At 41.5% G+C, this 19,655-nt stretch overlaps 1 protein-coding gene across 1 annotated transcript; it reads right to left on the bottom strand.

Moving 5' to 3' along the window:
- Positions 1 to 206: 206 nt before the first annotated feature.
- Positions 207 to 19,550, bottom strand: EAF1 (ELL associated factor 1; the record flags this gene model as incomplete). Its single annotated transcript, XM_080339305.1, has 6 exons — positions 207 to 342; positions 2,970 to 3,200; positions 9,615 to 9,781; positions 12,347 to 12,483; positions 15,661 to 15,755; positions 19,448 to 19,550. The coding sequence occupies 6 exons, from the start codon at positions 19,548 to 19,550 to the stop codon at positions 296 to 298; spliced, it is 780 nt and encodes a 259-aa protein (XP_080195431.1). The 3' UTR covers positions 207 to 295.
- Between the last annotated feature and the right edge of the window lie 105 nt (positions 19,551 to 19,655).

Genomic DNA, 19,655 nt, shown 5'->3' with positions numbered 1-19,655 from the left:
GTTACACATTAAACTTACAGATGATGGACAGGAACATAGGAACATATATTGGCTTACCCACTGTACATAGCTATTTAAAGCTTTAAAAGAATAAGAATATACACAAAATATACATTTAATTCACAAAGTAAAACAGCCCTCAACATCTGCTATTTTGTAGGGCTATGTATTTCTCCTATTAAAATTCCACACATGGAACTATATCTGTGCCAGCTCCTCTTCATAAGCAATGGGATCACTTCAAGGTAGATTAGTTCTTCATGTATATGTGGCAGAAACAGCAAAAGCTCAGCCTCTAGTCATCACTGTCGCTCCCAGACTCACTCAACTGCAAGTCATTCCCTATGGAAAACAAAAAAAACCAACAAAACACAGCAAGTGGGTAGGCGTTAATTCACATTTCATGGCAATCAAAGCAAAGAACAGTCCCATTTACACAGGAAGATTTAAATAAGAATAGCACAAGGAATGAACGCAAACCTAATCTGGCATTTAATGGAACTGCTCCCCATGCCCGAGAGCATTAAGAGCTGCATGGGGCTAATACACGCTCAGATCCAAACCAAACCGAGTATCCTGGGCTTCAAAGCCACCAAAACTGCTCCCCAGTGGGAGAAGAGTGCTCCCCACGCCAGCATTCCACAGCCTCCACCCAGCCAAGCTCCTGTACGTGGCTCTGGGACAAGGCATCAGGCAATTCCCTGGCTTTCTCAACCCTTTTAAAATAGATTATTTTAAGTCCATTTGGGTAGACAAGGCAAGGCCTCCACGTGTCAATAAACCAAGATGAATGTTAAAGCCATCGCAGCTCGAGGCTATCGGCTGAACTAGGCTGACACACACTGTGACAGTGAAGGACCCGCTCCCAAGTGCCAAGAGACATCAGCCAGGACAGGAATCAAACCTACAGTCTCAGACCATGTTTTGCAGAGCACTCGTGATCTGGTGAGATGGAGGGGATAAAAGGGGATGGGAATCACTCTTGTGTTCTGGTAACCCAACATAGCTCGTCCAGCATTCTCCCATGGCCCTGCCCCAAACACCGGTCCCTGTCGGAGCAGCTATGCAACAGCCATGTCCTGGATTTCTTTATCTCTTCTCCCCCTTTACGGAACAAGAACTTGGCTTAGGGGTGATTCTCCCCATATAGATGGTCACCAGTGACTTGAATGCTCAAGGACATATTAATCCTTGCCAAAAGACTTTTAAATCCAAAGGCAATAATCATTGCCGGAAGAAAAAGGAACTAGCCTACCTGTTTCCAAATTCTCCTGGAGTCAGAGGCTTCTTGACATTAAATGACTTACTCAGTATTGTTGTCACGCCCCAGGAGATGCAGGGAAGAGGCAGCTCACAACCAGAAACAGGGAAATGGAAAGAGTGCTACTGACTGTTGAACTCTGGATTTCACTTAGGCATTCATTACTGACAGGAAGACTGACAGGCCTCTCCAGTTTTCCTGCTGGCCTTTCAGTACGGTCTCTATAATACACTTCTCTTCTGGAAGGTGGAAACCCTGCACTCTACCTGTATTTAAACTCCACCAATTCTCTATGTGTGGGTACCAAGAGATGTACACAAACATGCTTCAGGAGGAAATAAGAAAAAAATATGATAACTAAGTTCTAGTTTCTTGTAAATGCAAAACTTTAACAGCACTGAGTTAGAATGTACTTGATCTAGCATAAAGAAAGAGCAACACAGATGTGCACCATCTCCCCAGAGCATCCCATGGGACAAATTATGCTTTAAAAATGTTTTGGTTTGGTTTTTTACACTTTTTAAATGGTGTAGTGAGTTTGTGTTGATTCAATGCTTGTAAAGGCCATAGCTGTAATATTTTAACCAAATACATGGCACTTTACATTTCCCTTCAAAATGTGATATTTGTGAAAATGCAGCCAAGACCACCACAGTACAAATACTCTGTCAATGTAATACAGCTAATAACGAAAGCCACAGGGACTGTGCATTTATGACCAGGGGACAGCCTTGTGTCACTCACAATTCTTCACAGACCTTTAACTGACAGACATGTCAACTTCACTATTTATCTCTGATCTGTGTTCTCACATTAAAATAATTCCCATTCTCTGATGCATCAGAACATCCCACATTGATGCTTTGCTACCCGCTCATTCCACTTGGAGGCTTGAATCAAAGCTCAGCATGGTCAGTGAGGGCCATTGCACTCATGCCCACAGGCTCTAGACCAAACTAAATCAACCCCACACCTTCAGACAGGCCTTCTGTTCAAAAACCTGTCCACATATTTCAGCTAGAGTGCAACTCCCTGCACTTCATGGAGTTAGCGTAACATGCTAAGGAACGAGTGGTCTCAAGTAGCTTCCCCCAACAAGGTCAAGTGTGAGGTCCTGCACCTGGGTCAGGGCACCCCCTGCTATCAATACAGGGGTCTCTGGTGAGACCCCACCTGGAGTCCTGTGTCCAGCTCTGGAGCCCTCAGTACAGGAAAGACATGGACCTGTTGGAGAGGGGCCACAGGAGGCCACCAAGATGATCAGAGGGCTGGAACAGCTCTGCTGTGAGGACAGGCTGAGAGAGTTGGGGTTGTTCAGCCTGGAGAAGAGAAGGCTCCAGGGAGACCTTATTGCGGCCTTTCAGTACTTAAAAGGAGCCTGTAAGAAAGATGAGGACAGACTTTTTAGCAGGGCCTGTTGCGACAGGACAAGGGATAATGGTTTTAAACTAAAAGAGGGGAGATTCAGGCTAGACATGAGGAAGAGATTTTTTACAATGAGGGTGGTGAAACACTGGCCCAGGTTGCCCAGAGAGGTGGTAGATGCCCCATCCCTGGAGACATTCAAGGCCAGGCTGGATGGGGCTCTGAGCAACCTGATCTAGTTGAAGATGTCCCTGCTCATGGCAGGGGAGTTGGACCAGATGGCCTTTGAAGGTCCCTTCCAGCCCAAACTATTTATGATCGTAATACACAGGCCTTAACTTACGGAGTGTGTTCATGAGCTGGTTGCTTCCTTGCGGCCTGCTGGTGCCATTAGGGACAGCGTTCCTGTTGTTATACTGCTGGTGTGGTGGCTGGGAAGGAGAAACATGTGCTGGCTCTTCTCCCTCACTGCTGGAGCTTTCATCTTCACTCCCAGATGAGCTTTCTGAATCGGATGAGCTGCTTCCACTGCTGCTGCTCATCTGCTCAATAATTTCAACCTCTGCTCTCAGCTCTGAAATAAAAGGACATTTGTCTGGTTGAAACCATAAACAGGGCCCCATGGAATTTTGGAAAAGAATGTGAAAATGCAATAGTTTTGTCAAGTATAATTTATCACATCAAAATATCTCACATGAAAGAGAGAGACAGGAAGGAAAAACAAAAAATTCTGAAAACTTTTTTACTTAGTTGTCATAGATAAATTTAAAGAAGCAACAGCATAGGTTAGTATCATGAAACCTTCACTTGCACTATTATTATTTATATACTTTACACTCCTGAAAGCATTTCCTGCTTCATTGTTTTTGACAGGCTATACGCTCTACATACAAAGTAAGCACATTTACTGATTGAATTTTACAGGCCAACTGCCAGCCCATTTTTTAAAAGCAACTTAACATGAAGAAACCTAAATTTTTAGATGGCAGTGACACTTAGGCTTTTGGAAAACACAAAAAGGGGGGGCTTGGCACATGCTCACAACAGAAACTACTTGACTTCAGATAACGTATGAAATTGCTCCAGCTCCAAGTCACACAATTAATTTTAAACAAACTTCAGAAGATGGATGACATCAAGATAACTTTACAGTGTGGCAGATGAGAACAGATTGGAATATTCACATGTGGGAGAGCGGTAATAATGCCTTAACCTGCTACAGAGCTTACAAGTAGCCAGGAAAATACAGAGACTGTTCAGAAACTGGGAAGTCATTCAAGTCAGACACACCCCACTTCAGGGTTTCCAGTGCAAAGAAACACCAGAATATCATGACAGCTGCATCAGCAGCAGCTCGTGTTGGCTGAATGACTGGTTACTAAACAGCTATTAAGGTAAGTGATCCCAATTCATACCATATTGTTAAATTTGTCATAATTATAAGTGGCCTAAACACTACTAGAGGACAATTCTTTTGTATCCACCCACGAAGCTGAGTATCTAATGACTCAGTTCACCTAGGCAGATTTCCTTGAGAGAACAATATTCTCACACCAAGCATAGGATGCAAAATCCTAAAAATTTTGGCTTTTGTTGTGCCAGCAGTTCTACACCCACCAGGTCCAAACTCGGTACTTGCCCTGGAGAAGTCACAGGCTAAAGGGACAAGAATGAAAGGAGAGATGAGATATTATCATCTCTACCTGACTAATGGAGAACTGATGGCAGGAGTAATTCACCTTAGGTCAGATGTGTGTCAGAGGGAGGTGAACCCCAGCTCCTCAGCTAGGGACATCCTTCTTGTGTATGGCATAGCCAAATCACATAAAGTGAGTCTCTCCTTTATGTAAAAATGTCACAATTTTAACCTTTCTTATCTTCAGCCCCCACAGGAGTAAGTCTAAGCTACTGGAACTCTTGCTTTTTTTAATAAGACTCGTTTTCCCTGGGCTGCTTAAGACTACAGAGTAGCAGCTAAGTTTTCAGCCTCCATATTTTCTAGAGAGAGTTCCTCTAACTCAGCATGTATTGCTTTGAGAAATTAAGTTTTCTTTTGCCAGTTTTAAACCTGCTAGGTTTCAATTCTGAAGTTCAGAGCTCAATTTCAAATGTTACAGTTATATTGAATCAGAGGCAAGGAAGGCGTATTGAAAAGGAACAACCATGCGACTAACTCCAGGCTGGGTATTTAAGGACAGTGAAGTTTATTTCCAACTTTATTCCTAAATCTAGATCCCTGACTAGACCGCCTGTGTTCTCTATACTTAATTAGCATGCCAGGTAAAACTTAACTCCTTCATCTTGAAGACATAGCATAAGAGACTGTTGGCATAGGGAGGAAGAATACATGATTAGGCCAACAGAAGATATTACTTTGTACTGTAATGTCTTTCTCCCTTGCTTTTTCCCTTTAAAATGCCCAGATTTTTTTTTCCCTAGTTTAACGATGTAAAATTTCCACACACTTCTAGTGATGGCGTTATTAGTTGTAAGTTAGCCTGATGATATTAACGCATTGTTAGAATATCATGGATTGTAGCAAGCACAATCACCTACTGACCACACTCCATATTGCAAAAAGATTAAATAAACAAGTCTAACAAAGGACAAGTATCCAAGAAATACGCATGTATGCTTACAGAGCTAGACAGTCTACGACTAAAATGGAGAAGTGTTGACACACAGGCTGAGAAGAACACAGCAGCCTGGAAAGCAGCATATAAAATAGTGTAAAGAAGGTGAAACAATCCAAAAAGTGTTAGTGGTAAAAGGGAAAAGATGCAACAAGAAATGCACTCCAGAGAACTAGGAAAAAAAAAATCTAAGTAAGTTTGAACTTGACACAATAGGTGAGGAGATAACTGAAGGGAGGAAGGAAGTGATGCAGTCTGATGAATGGGAAAGGAAGATTAGCCTGGCTAATGTGAAACAGAATTAGAGATTAGTGTCAGATTGAAAAGTGAGGGTTTTCTGCTGGGAAGCAGAAAACTAAGAGCCCATTCAAGAGGTTTGGTTGTTAGGAGGGAAAGTGAGACGCCTTGGAAGAACTGGTAAGGCCCACAATGCTGAATACAGGCAGGAAAAGCAAAACAGTGCCAATAGCACAAGCATCCAGGACTGGGAAGTTAAAGGTGTCATCAGTGACAGTGCTCACTGGGGGAAACTTGGTCTGAGCCCATTGTCTAGCCAACTTCTGCCTCACAGGCTGTCAGCTTCCCCTCAGGTCTCCTTTGTCTCTTAATTCCTTGAGCCCAGAATTCTAAACATCTCATCTGTGCAGATGAGAGAAAAAGAGATTGTTTTTACTAATGTTATGGTGGCTGCTGCACCGCTGAGTGTCTGGCAGGTAGAACTCCAGAAGGACCACTAAGGAAGTCTGTCTGAAAGCCTCTTGTGTCACCCTGACAAAGACAGTGGCTAAGCCAATGATGACATCAAAGTCCTGTAGAAAAAAAACACATCTGCTTTAAAATTGCCCAATTTTGCATTTTCTTATTTGCCTGTTATGCTCCGTGCAGTTACAGGTAATGAAGCCTTGGCTAAATGTTTCCTTGCAGTGCCTCCAAGTAAAATAATTGTGTGTATACATGTACATATTTGCTAAGCTGAACAACAAGAGTTGGACCTTTCCTAGATCTTTCTGTGCCGTAAGATCAAACGCCTCATGTTGATGCATCTTTAAGGTTTAAAAGATGACGAGAATCAGGATGCACAGCAGTTACTTTTAAGAAAGCTTCCCATTTGAGTCTTCATCATCTGAAAAGGCTGATGTTGCTAGGGGAACCTTAACTTTTGCACATTCAGGTTACAACTGCAGGCTTTCTTTCTATAAACAAAACAGCTTACTGTTTTACACTGGCAGGCAAGGCAGTTTTTAGAGTAAAAAAAAATGCAAGGTCAGAAAACACTATACAAACAGAACAGTTTTTCTCAACAGGGCTGTCTTCTGTACATATTTACACTATCAAATGCCCTAATTTCTTTCCATAATCATGTCTAAGTGCTCTTACTACTGCTCTCAATTCCAATAGGCTATGCAGAATTTTTAACTAAAGCCCTGACCTTGGACTGCAAGAATGGCAATGACTTTTGGAAATAGAGTAACTCAGCCCTAGGGAGGATAAGGTTGTAGGCCCATAACAGAACGCTTATTGTTAATAATGGTATGCAAGGTGGCGAGAAACCAGCTTGATACTGGTGCTTTGAATATGCAGAGATGGCAGCTAGAAGAGGCAATATCTTACACTGAAGGGCAACAAATCTGACTGAGGTGTTCTTGAGTGACAAACACAGTGCTATGGCATAATCCTCACAGACTACAGCTGGTTTTTAGGAAAACAAGATCTTTCTGCATTTTTTAGTGAGTTTCCTTTCCCTTCCCTTCCCTTCCCTTTCCTTTCCTTTCCTTTCCTTTCCGTTTCCCTTTTTCCAAGTACAGCATGTTGTAGTTATGTCAATGTTATGGAAAACATTCATGTTGTGGTCAAATATATCAGATAAATGCTGATTATTTCATGCACATAAGTGACTGTATTGTGGTACATGTGTACAAATGTTCACCACTTAATGAAAAGTTATCAAGTGTTGCCAAGTATTCAAAAGAACAAGCTCTTATCCTTTCCTTTGCTCCTTTCAGGCAGGAAGACAATATAAAAGCTTGCAGGGAAAAAGACCCCTCTGGTGTAGGACCCTAGACATGGCCTCCCAAAGGCCTCTCTGCCTGATGGAAAGGCCTGGTTCGACTCCCATACGCTCTGACCCTGTCCTTGGGCACTGTTTTTTGGACAGCTGTGTAATGGGACAGAACTGACCTACCTGAAAGTTTGTTTCCCAGTTCATCTGTAAGGAGAGCTACAGGAATGCACAGCTGAGGCTGCTGGGGGAACGCAGAAACCTGCACTGAGGTTACCTTCAATCTGTTGTTAACCACTACTAGGGCCGTGTGTCTTACCACAGCCTTAGATAAGGCATACTGGGAGCAAGAGAGCACCAGAGATGCTTCCAGCCACCTCCTCTGGGGACTGTAAGTTCTGTGCTGCATCCATTAGAAAAACCCCACATAATTTCAGCTTTATATTGATCTTTCTTTCGTGCAAAGGAGGTACTTCACTCAAAAGGAAAGCTACTGCTTGAACGGAAAGAACAGAGTCTCTTCAGAACTTATAAGCCTTTGTTCATAAAAAAGACATATTAAGGGAAGATAAAAGGACTGAAGACTATCTCACAGCTTTTACAGTTAAGTTTTATTAATTATTTTCATTGTATGATGGTGCCATTTTAGTTCTACCTTTCCCAATGAGGTTCTTACAATAGAAATGGTTTAGTAATGCTGATGCTCTAAATAATGGATGCTGGAAAAAAGTTATGAAGAGCATATACTGTAAGCAAAAAAATACCTGCCCAGGTATTTGTGCTCTCTCTTTTTGGGCCTTGAACAACTCTTTCTATGAAACACCAATTCTAAGTCCTGTTTTTAGTACAAGTCAGGTGTTGTTTTGCTACATGTTGGAAACAAAACTCATCAGGTTATTTATTTCTAAGTACTTTAGAGTAAAATACAATTAGGTGGCAGGAAAATTACCAAGACAGTTCTAAACAATGTGACATGTATTTTAGACCACTAGAAAATGCTCTTTGTAGAATACATGTCACACCAGACAAACACAATAATTTTACTATAAGAATAGCTTTACAAATTGCTGAATGTATACAAAAGAGTGCCCTAACGGTTCAGTAACTTATTAAACACTGCAAGAAAAGACATTTAAAATTCACAACTGATTAAACTTTTTAATTGATATATCACCTGTTATCTTTCTCCTTACCTATTACACAGAAAATAAAAATGGCAATGCAGCTAAGGGAACGGTAGCTAACAGACTCTCAGACGTTGATTCTGTCTGCTGACCAGCATCCAGGTATTGAAAATACTACTGCTGCGAAAGAGTGAGACCAGTCAGCACCTATGCAAACACACAGATAGCTTAGCAGTAAAAACGTCACCTAGTGATTACCATGAACTGAAAAAATAGCCTGCTAAGTAATTAACATAGTCTGGGCAATTAACATAGGCTGAGTCTACAGACAAAGATTCCTATATGGGACAGAGGGGAAAAAAGCGAAAGAAAAAGAGACCCAGAAAAAAAAAAAATACTAGACAGAAAGAATAGTTTTAAAATAAAATTTTGTCTGCTGCCAGACAAGAAACAGAAGAGAACCAAATAAAAATTTAAATTTAAAGTCTTCCTCATTCTAACTGTGTCATCTACAGCAAAACCAAATACCACACCAATATGAAAGGAAGGGCATGGGTAAAGAAAATGCCATGTGCCCACAGCAAAACACCGAGCCAAGGCGTTGCTTGAGCAGGAGACTGAGTTGAGCCACTTACTTAGTATAGCAACTATATGGCAGATGTGATCAAAGCTGCAGAGGAGCAGCTGTGCTAAAGGAGAAGCTGCAGGGCTGTTCACACCCTCAGCCCTCCTCTACCAGCACTGCTTGGCACAGCACAAACTCCATGTCTTGTGCCAGGGACATAGCCACCCAGCCTTTCCATGTGGTGCAGGAATAACTTTTGTCCAAGCTACGTGATTGCATAACTAGATCTTGGACCATCAGCTTCTGTTGTTGTTGCTGCTGTTGCCTAAGACACCCATTCAACTCATCTAGCACTCAGCTGCAGGTTTCCGAATTCATGTTTATTTTGTCTTCTTTTCAGAACAGAGAAATAGTTTGGCAGGGAGAAAATTATCCACAAAGAGGAAGTTCTCTCATGCCAGAGAAATATCTATGCTGGCAGAAGAGAATAAATAATTCACTAAGATGCCTTAAAATGAAATATAAAGATGACAAATCAGCTGTCGAGTACCATCTTTTAATCCCTGAACATTTTAACACGTTTATATAAACTGCACAGTTAGAGTTTTTGTTATAAGGAAAAAGACGAAACCAACCAAAACTCGGGAAACTACAAACCCTTCTTTACCTCTCTTAATGTCATCCAGCTGTGGCTCAGGCGAGGGATTATCTTTCAAAGGAGAAGTTTTAGGTCCAGCTGCTGGCTTGGTTGGGGCTCTGAACTGTGTCGGAGGCTGAGATGCTCGGGCAGACTGTTGTTCTATTCGGGCTTGGATCTTACTGCTGCCCTCTGCTCTGAAAAAATAACAACCAGAGACATTCAGCAGTACTGTGCAACTGTGTTTCACCTTTTCAGTATCCTTGTACTAATGCATCACCTGTCACTTCCTTTTGTACAGATCCCTACTTTATTTTATAAACAGTGAATTACAGCTTTCTGTATGCAGCACTTGCTCTCCATGGCAAACATTCATATAAAACTACACTGCAACACCCTTACAAAATGTATTTTCAAATCCAGATGTGGCTCAGTGGTGCCAAATTCTCTACTTGAAGAACAATAAAGGCTTTAATTTAGAGATTAGTATTTGTATTTTTAAAAAAGAATAAGCAATCACAGTAATTTAAAGTAACTACATGATGAAACAAATCATAACACTCATAAAAAAATCCTGCTTAACACAGTCACAGCAAAAGAATCTATTTTCTCACTTGCAATTAAATAATCTCAAACTGAACTCTCTTAGAGGTCAACCTGACTAGAGGAATCATTCCTACTGCTAAATACAGCATGCAAGCATTTAATTTGTGTTTTTCATTCGCTTGCTATTATCCCTTTAAAATAGTTCAAGGTGTTTCCTTACTGGGAAGTAGCCTCCAGAATAATGCTTTGCCTAGGTGTTCAATTCAATTCAAGTATTTCTTCCTTTTACTAAACTAATGATGTGATTCAGATTGTAGGACAGTCAATATCCTTGGCAAAAAAAAATGCCTCAAAACAAAATACTTATTCAGGTCCCTCTGTGGTACACCATAATGAGGTTAAAGTGCGTGATGTATTTATCGCGTAACATCAAAGCCTTTGGCAGAAAGGCTTTATGTAGCATAGCACAGAAGCAGCTTATGCGGGTATTAAAGCTCAGTTTCGGTTTTAGGAGAGTCCCAGCTCAGCAGAGTGACACTTTGTACCCTTGAGCTAATCCCACTGAGAAACAAGTTAAACTCGCCCATGCGGAACCTCCTGGGACTTCACCTAAACCATTTCAGGTACCTGAGCTAGTATACTGAGCACTAACTCAAGTCTCTCTGTGCCTCATTGAATTGTAGATGCATCTTCAAAAATTAAGCACAGAACCACCTCTTCATTCATGACTGAAATGCAGCTATTAGCGAGCACATTAATACAGCTTACACAGTCATTTACAGCAGAAATGAGGATTTGGGAGCACATTCATTGTATCACATGACAAGTAAAAGCAAAAAACTGTTTCCAGTATTAATTACGCTCTTGGAACTACCGAAGATTTTACATAGCATAAGTGCAAGTACTCCCCCAGGACATTAACACTAAAACCTCTGCTCCCACAGAGTGTCAACTGGTCGTTAAAGATCAAAGTAGGCATGAAAATAAATGACACTTCAAGGACTTTGCTAAGCACTATTCCTCAAAACAGTGATCTCCATTTTTTTACTACCTTGCCTCTGCCTGAGAAAAGATGAAACATTTTTCATGTCACCAGAGCCAAAACTCAGTGGATCTAAACACTTCACTGAACCCAAGCTCTCCTGCACTTCTTTGATCCTCTCTGACTTAAGCTTAGGCTTCACCTGCACAAAGTCTAGTCGAACTTCAATTGGGAATTCAAATCTCATCTATGACACGCTCATATCCACTGGACAAGATGAATGCCCGATGGATGAGTTTTCACATCACTGACTTGGAGAAGCGTTACAGTCCATTTACCTTGAACTCAAGGTGTTCCTGGCAAACCTCCAGCCAACTGCTGATGAGCTGCAACCCACATTTCTAGTAGTTTTAGCAGCTAAAAGTTCTACACTGCAATAAAGTGGGTTTTCATTATTTTTTAAATGTAAAACTTGTAAAATTGCTTAAGAGTTTCTTCTTCATGAGACATTTGAATTTCTCTTAATATCTCAATAACCTGTCGTCCATTGATGCTGAAAGAACACCATCCAGAGACTCCAGGTACTTGTGGAGCAGCAAGACTACTAAAAATGTTCCAACTGCACACTTTGCAGCATTTGCTCAGTGAAATAAGCATATTAAATCAGAGGGGATTTCTGGCCTCAGCAATTCTTCTAGGCAAAACCTCACAACCATTATTTCTACAGTTTTCTCCCCACCCTGCCAGCTGGAGGCTTTGGGCTTGGGTTCCACTTCATATATCACTGACCCAATATCGGGATGGAAGTTTCTTGTTTCTTAAGAGTATATTATTAAAGCATCACTCCCACAGGAAGCTGTACAGAACAAACCTCGGAAGTCCAACAATCCTTCTGACAGCCTAATATTTCCATGGTCTTTTTCAGCTAACTAGAGATTCCTGAAACACATCCCATTCTTCAGCTAGCTTCCAAAGCTTCAAATCATGAGTAGTGTTGCGTTGCAAACCATAATTAAGTCCTTTCAGCAGCAGAGAATTTACAAGTACTTTTCTCTTGGCTTCACACTCCTGTTTTCATTTTTAGGCAAGACAATTGGCCATGTAAAGCCCATAATGGTTACTAATTAAACATCACTACAAAATAAAAGAAAACTGAGTTTTGGTTCAAAAGATAGTCTGAAGAAGACACTTCAGCAAGAATTAATCCTACCAACAGCCCTGTCCCCAGCTTTACCTTGTTTTCTTGACTTGAATGCTGCTACTAAGTTTTTCCAGCACATATTCCCCAGTGTCATGATTGATGATAAGCACACAGTCCTTCTGATACGGCCTTTTATTTCCTTTAAACACAGTCATTGGTGGAGTTGAACCCTGGTATCAAAGAAAGAGCATACATTTTGGTTTTTGTTATATTCCCCTACCCAAAAGTTTACAAACACTAAGATAAATGAATACATATATTGTTCTGTCCAAGAGGCTAAGTGGTTAATGTTTAGTTCCCACAGAAAACGTTCATTCAAGAAAAGGGAAAAAGCACAGTCTTATACAGTAGATCAGACATTTCCTCATAGAAATATTATGCCTTTCATCATTTTAAGTGTCTATGCAGTGACAAAACATCTTCTCCATGGTTGCCATTATTTACAGTTCTCCTTCCCAAAATGGTAACATCACTGAATTTGCATAGCTGGCTCTGACAAGTGTCAGAAATGTTGACATTTCTGCTCTGGAAATCTTGGGTTTGAATAAGAAGTAAAATTCTAATTATTAATGTAGCAGAACTGTTGCCTAAAGAAATATGTGGTCAATTGATAAATAAGCTGCTTTGTATATCATCTATCAAAAAGAAGGCAGTATTTTCATAGTGGATTGCAAGCAACTGCCACAAATTATGTAAGAACAGCTGCCTTCTTCAAAGTCAGATTACCAAGAAAATGCCATGCAATTATACTGACATCTTCTCAAAAGTAAACGGGTTATTTTAACACCTTCCAGAAAGTCTCCAAGTCCACACAATGCTGCATAGAGCCATAAATGTCTAATGGCTTACACTGAGAAGCAATAAAGACAAACACATGTGGTGGTGCACGATGGCTGATACTGCTGAGATTATGCCCAGCTGTACTTAATCCAAGTGCAGGGGACTCATACACCTGGGGCTGGGGTTACAGGAGGCAGGATCTGTGATCTCTCTGCACACAGCAGCATGGACATACACCTGGCCATGTCAAAAAAGGACATGTTACTCAAAGGGGATATGCAGAAATATGTTCTCAGACTTCTCTGTAATGTATAGCTACTGTACAAAAGTAATTAAAAAATAAACGTTTATTCATGTGCACCTTTGCACATGCTGTAGGAAAGCAACCAAAATCAAGGAGAGAAGGAAAAAATGCAATCTTGTACATATTATTCTGAGTAGCAAAAATGAACAATCATATTTTAACCACTCAGAATGAAACTCCTATTCTCCATATTGCTAATAAATAGAGTATGTTTGAATTTAAAATGGCTTCAGAACGGCAAGGGTGAAAAATGTGAATTCCCAACAAAGATGCAGTCAGAGATAAAGATGTTTCAGAAAAGATGTTTCAAGAAAGTCTAGTCTTCAAAGGCATGTTACATTTTTATCATTCCTGCATTTAAAAGAAGAAAGCAACATTTAAGAGAATGAAAAGCAAGCTGGAAGTCAAATCCTGCTTGCTGTTGACAATTAAGTCAGAAAACATATAATGCAGGTATTTAATTAAAATTGTTCAAAGTTTGTTGGCTACCATTCTGCTACCCAGAAGCCTCCTAAATCAGCAAAGAGACTGATTTTGGCTAAAAAAAATTAAGCAGAATTGAAACCCCATTTAACCAAATTAACAGTCCCACTCTTTTACTTAAAATTAAATATTTAGGGTTTATTTCAGTGGCTAAGTAACACTGGCTTACAGATTCTGCTGATTACAGGATAGAAGGAGGCAGGTGAAACAGGTGACATTTAATCAACTTGCTTTCATTCATGAGTGTTTTTAATGAACCAAAATTCTTCACTTCCCCAGCCAAGACTGTTTATAAACATTAAAGCCACTAAATCCCCATCTAGAAATAGTACTACAATTTATCCAAGAAGTAAGGGACACCAAAATACTTCCACTGAAAAAATTGTCAGAGATATCCTCAGGGACCAAGGCAATTTCAAAAAACAGCTTAGAATCTGAAACCTATCCAGTTGTTGGGTAACTGAGAACCAAAGCCAGACCCAAGAAATTCATAAATCTTGTCAGGATGAAACGATCTCAAAACTTCTCAGTCTTTTCCAGTATGCTCTGTGCTTCCCGGCTCTCCGTCCGGAACGCAGGCAGCGCTGCCTTGGAATAGCATACACACAGTGGCAGGGCAGTCAGCTGCCTAAGCCTCTGAAGGATACTCTAAGCTTAAAGCTGTTCATACTCAGGGGAAGAAAATCAAACTTAACTCATCAGTACAGAGATTCAGAAGGGGGCATTATAAGTGATTCTGTTAACACAAAAGGTGAATAAACAACACCGTTTCAAGTCAATCCAATATGAAAGCCACTGCTATTAATCGTATTACCTGCTCTCAAATAGCACTACCCTGCTCTTTGTTTTTATAGACAAAGAACAGTATGTGACCTCCTGCAGCACTAAAGGTGACCCAAGCCTTATAAAAAAAGGAGCTGGGGGAAGCAGGCTAAAGCCTCCTTCAGTGAGAATTATCACAGGACCATCACCTACCAATTAAAAACACCAACATGCTGGAATAAACAATACCAAAAGGATTTGACACACAGCTCTTAAACTGACTGGTGCCACCCTGCAACGACCAAACCCATCGGCATCTGTGAATTCCAGTTTATTGGCTTGACACGTAGCATTAACTTCAGCTAATAAACAAATCCAGTTCCAGCATGCAAGCACTTTCTTTTGTTTTGGTGAGGAAACTACTGAACCTTCAATTACGAAACAGCTGCACCTATAAACACTTTGATCACTTGTTTTATTGCTGCTTGACTGTCATCCTCAGACAGTAGATCTTTATTTGAGGAGGAAGTGGATGGGAAACCACTTCATTGACACTCACTAGGACCAACCCCCTTGCTTCCACTAATAAAGCTGAAGGCAGGGTACCCTCTATGCTGTGTGTCCATGCTTTAGTAAGGGGAGGAATACACTTACAGGCCTGTCTGTGGCTTCTGACTGTCAAAACTTGACTGAGGCCCAAATTACCATGCCTTTCTTCATTAATCCATAGCACCAAAAATGGATGGAAACCAGGTACAGAGCTTCAGCTAACAGTAAAAAACTTATTTTTATTCAAGGAAGAGCAGGAAGGAATCAAAACTAAAGAATGGACTACAACCTTACAAATATAACCACTGACAAAGATTCAACTGTACAGTCCTTTCCTACAAGTCTGGCTGCTCAGTATTGAACCCACTTGTATTCACAAAGATGAAAGCAAAAATAACATTTACATTAGACTGCAACTACATTGAAATTCGTCGGGGAGTAAACAAGGACACAGATACAACAAACTTACTGGAATATGTGGCAAAGTGATGGTTACGTCATCTCCTTTACCCACTTGGAGGTCCCCCTCACAAGATGTATCAATCGATGCTGGCTTAAAGTCATCTAAAGAAAAAAACAATTGCAATTACATTTCTTAAGAGTCTTCAGAAGTGTCATCCTGCCTTGCAAAATGTCACTGCACATTTACTGTGATTATAGGGAATGCTAAAATAACATGCTAGAGTTTACAGCAGGGGTGGAATGACGCATCGGTACAATGTGTCTATGCTCAGTGTCCCAGTCATATGATGGTACCAGATTCTGAACTTCCTTTTCAAAATGGAAATAAGGTTCTAGACCTTGTGTTTGAAAACCAAACACAGACTTATACAAACCCCAGGCTCTGAGTGACACTTAATTTTTCTGGCAAATGTAGAACTGTACCATGTATCTCCAAAGAAAATCAACTTGAAGACCCAGGGCTATGAGCAGCTCCTGTCAGTTCCAAACCTGAGGACTCTCTCTGTGACAAAGACTAATTTAGTGACACCAACTCAGCCTTACTTATATTTCTGGCTATTTAACCACCGTCTTGCCTTCACAATACCTCCTCAAGGGCAGAGGAGACCTTAGATCTCACTTATGAGGGAAAAACAGGTGCTGATCTTACTTCAGCAGGCTCCATGACAGTCCAAAGTCACTGTGGATAGAAAGCATGACCAAGGTGACATTGTAAGTATTTTCACTGCATTGTAAAGAATTTGTCTCCCAAACACAGCACTTCTGCTTAGTGGTTTTATTTGAACTAAGAACATTTTAACTTAAAAGTATTTTCCCCTCGTTATTCTGTCATGCTGATGAGCCATTTGTTTTTAAAATAAGCCTCCACTCAATTCTAGCAGGTACAATCATATTCACGATCAAGGCTTTTAATTACTGCATTAGTTAAGAAATGAATATCTCAGAACAAAATTAAAATGTAATTCCATTATGAAAAGCACACTTGCAGAAAAAACAAAAAGCAAACAAAAACAAATAAAAAAAAAACCCAGCTTGTAATAAATTCTCATTAAGAGGATGTTAATGTCTGAGTTTTACTTTGACAACACAACAAGCAGAATCAGGCACACTTGACTTAATCCTCATGCCTTAACTGCCAGACCAAATCATACCCTTCCTTTTCATCTGAGCAATCTATTTCTAGCTATTGTTTCCCACCTACTTTATGTGCAAGCTTGCTAAATAAAACAAATCAGCTGTACAAGAGCTAGTGTCCTTGCCAAAGAGGGATCAAGAGTTTCAACAGCGCAGTCACTAAATTAAAAGGAATATCACTCTTGCACTTCTTTCTTAGGTATCAGCAAAATATAGTTACTTTAAACAAACACTCAACAAATTGTTTTCATTTTGTTAGCTTAATAACTGTACATGCTTGGCTAATCTTGCTGTAGATGGAGTACACATATGTCCCTCTAAATGTGACCACAGTCCTTCTTCCAAAAGTCAAATGGTTTTACGATGTGTTTTCCAAGGATAATCCAGTTTTTCAGCACAGTATTTCATAAACATTATGGAAAGGAATGAAGTATTTTAAGAAGGCCAAAACAAATTTAGCCTAACAAATCCTCTTATTGTAGCTTGTGTGAAGAGGATTACAGAAACAATATAATGCTCGGATTCCAGATAAATCATTCCAGATCAACAGTTAGAGAAAAAATTTATAACCAGGAAATGAAGAGATCTCACTTTAAAGTCATGGATAGAAAATACAGCACACAGAAAGCTCTCTTAAAATAAAACTGCATTCCTTCTGTTGTAGTCTGAAGAGCTTTGACTTTGCAATCCTTTATGAAACTGATTACTGAAGCACTTTCAATACTAGAAATGCAGTGTACTTATTTCTATCCAGATATGGCTTGGGTTTAATTCATACACTATCAGACATCAACCTCATTCATTTGAAAGTTAGGCTATTTAAAAATTTTAAATTTTTAAATGCAGATTTGCTAGTATGCTAGTGCTGGATAAAACTGCTCAGTGTTATGTATAAACAGTTAAATATACCAAATATATAGTATGGTATGGCATGGTATAGTATGTTTCAGCATGGTGGAATCATGTATAACCAGAAGGGTGATAGACACAAAATTTAAGTGTTAATCCACTAGATAGAGTTTACTATTGAGCAAAATAGCTTTGCCTCAGTCATTGGCCATCTGCTTGAGTAACAGCTCAGTCTAGAAAGCTGTTCTTTCAAGTCACACTTGGGTGACTAGCATCACCAAAATTACTTACTTGTAGCATATGAATATGGGCCACGAGACAGGACTTAGGATTAAGCATCATAAACAAAAAAAAACCCCTACTGTTAACTATATGAATTCCCCATCTTAATAGAAAGCTACTGAAATATAAATGCAATGTTACTTTCATTTACTGTTGGTGATTTAGTACTCAATTCAAATCCCGGTCTCATTTAGGGGATGAAAAAGTAATTTCTTGCCCACAGAATTCAAGTACAGAGACCCTGTTCAAAAGAATCTTCCAACATGAAATTAAAAGTACCCAGTGCTAGAATAGAGCAGTTGGAATAATATCTGATGTCTTTAAAAAAACCCACACATATTCTTCCAATTATTCAAAAACTTCATAACCCTACTGAGACCCTTCCTCAGGTTTTCTCTTACACTAATTAGGCAGTACTGCTTGTTTTCCTGGGAAGCAACTTACTACAGCTGGCTGGTGTTGGGGCAGCCAGGGACAGGGCTGCTGGGTTACACGTTGCCTCATCACAAAAATAACCAGTTAAAAATCAAACTGCAGGCATCTGGGCTGCTGAGCAGCCATGCTCCTCTGCTCAGCACTCCCACCAAGATGGGGCCTGTGGGGACCTGTCCTTCAACTGCCACTAAAAACATAAAATAAAATAAAATAAAATAAAATAATATAATATAAAATAAAATAATATAAAATAAAATGGCAAGCCACCCCCTCACGAAGGGGATTGCTAATCGCAGGAAGATGTGCCAGGGGAGGTTTAGGCTGAACATTAGGAAAAGGTTCTTCCCCCAGAGGGTGGTGGAGCACTGAACAGGCTCCCCAGGGAGGTGTCACAGCCCCAAGCCTGACAGTGTTCAAGAAGAGACCGGACAAGGCCCTCAGACACATGGTGTGAACTGTGGGGTTGTCCTGTGCAGGGACTTGATGATCCTTGTGGGTCCCTTCCAACTCAGGACATTCTATGATTCTATGACTGTGCTCCCAAGCGATTTTCACGCATGTTTTACGAAAAACTTAATAATCAGCTCATCCTCCCCGGCTCAAACCTCCTCCCTACCAGCGCCCTCGCCTTCCCCTTCTCCCCCCACGCCGTCCCGCCGGGGACGGTCACGTCTGTGAGGAGAACACTCGTGGGAGAGGCGATGGGTGCTGGTGGCGGGGGAGAGACGGGCGCTGCGGGGGACGAAGCGCTGGGGCTGCGGCACGAAGAGGGAGGTGAGGGGCGGGGGGGGCAGGAAGGTTGTTGGTGGCGGGCTGGAGGTCCCCGCAGGCCGGCGGGGAGGGGAGGGGAGGGGAGGGGACGGCCCCGAACGAGTCCGAAGCCGCCGCGGGACGCCGCGAAGAAACCACGGTGAGGATGGCGGGGGTGCTGCCTCCCGCCTCGGGGCCGGCCGGCGGGAAGGGGTCCGAGGAGAAGGGGATCGGCCGCGGGAGGGGGTGCGGCAGAAGGACGGGACGCGGGGAGCGGGAGGAGATGGGGGGAAAGAAGGGGTGTCCGTGGCGGGGCCCGCCGGGGGAGAGGGGGCGGTGCTCACAGCGGATGGTGTGGAAAGAGGCCTTGGGCCGCCGCTCGAAGCTCTCGCCCAGCTGCAGCGGGTGCTCCTCCTTGTCCAGCAGCGAGTTCGCCGAGCCGTTCATGTCCCCGGTCCCGTCCCGTCCCCTCCCCTCCCGGTCCCTTCCTCTCCTCCGTGCGCTGCCGCCCGGTGCCCTTCCGGGGGCCGAGTGCAGCCGGGAAACTGCTCC

The sequence above is a fragment of the Nesoenas mayeri genome, assembly GCF_963082525.1.
Source record: "Nesoenas mayeri genome assembly, chromosome: 2".
Classification (NCBI taxonomy): domain Eukaryota; kingdom Metazoa; phylum Chordata; class Aves; order Columbiformes; family Columbidae; genus Nesoenas; species Nesoenas mayeri.
Note: the sequence above shows the minus strand (reverse complement) of the source record. Positions and strands in the feature narration are given on the sequence as shown.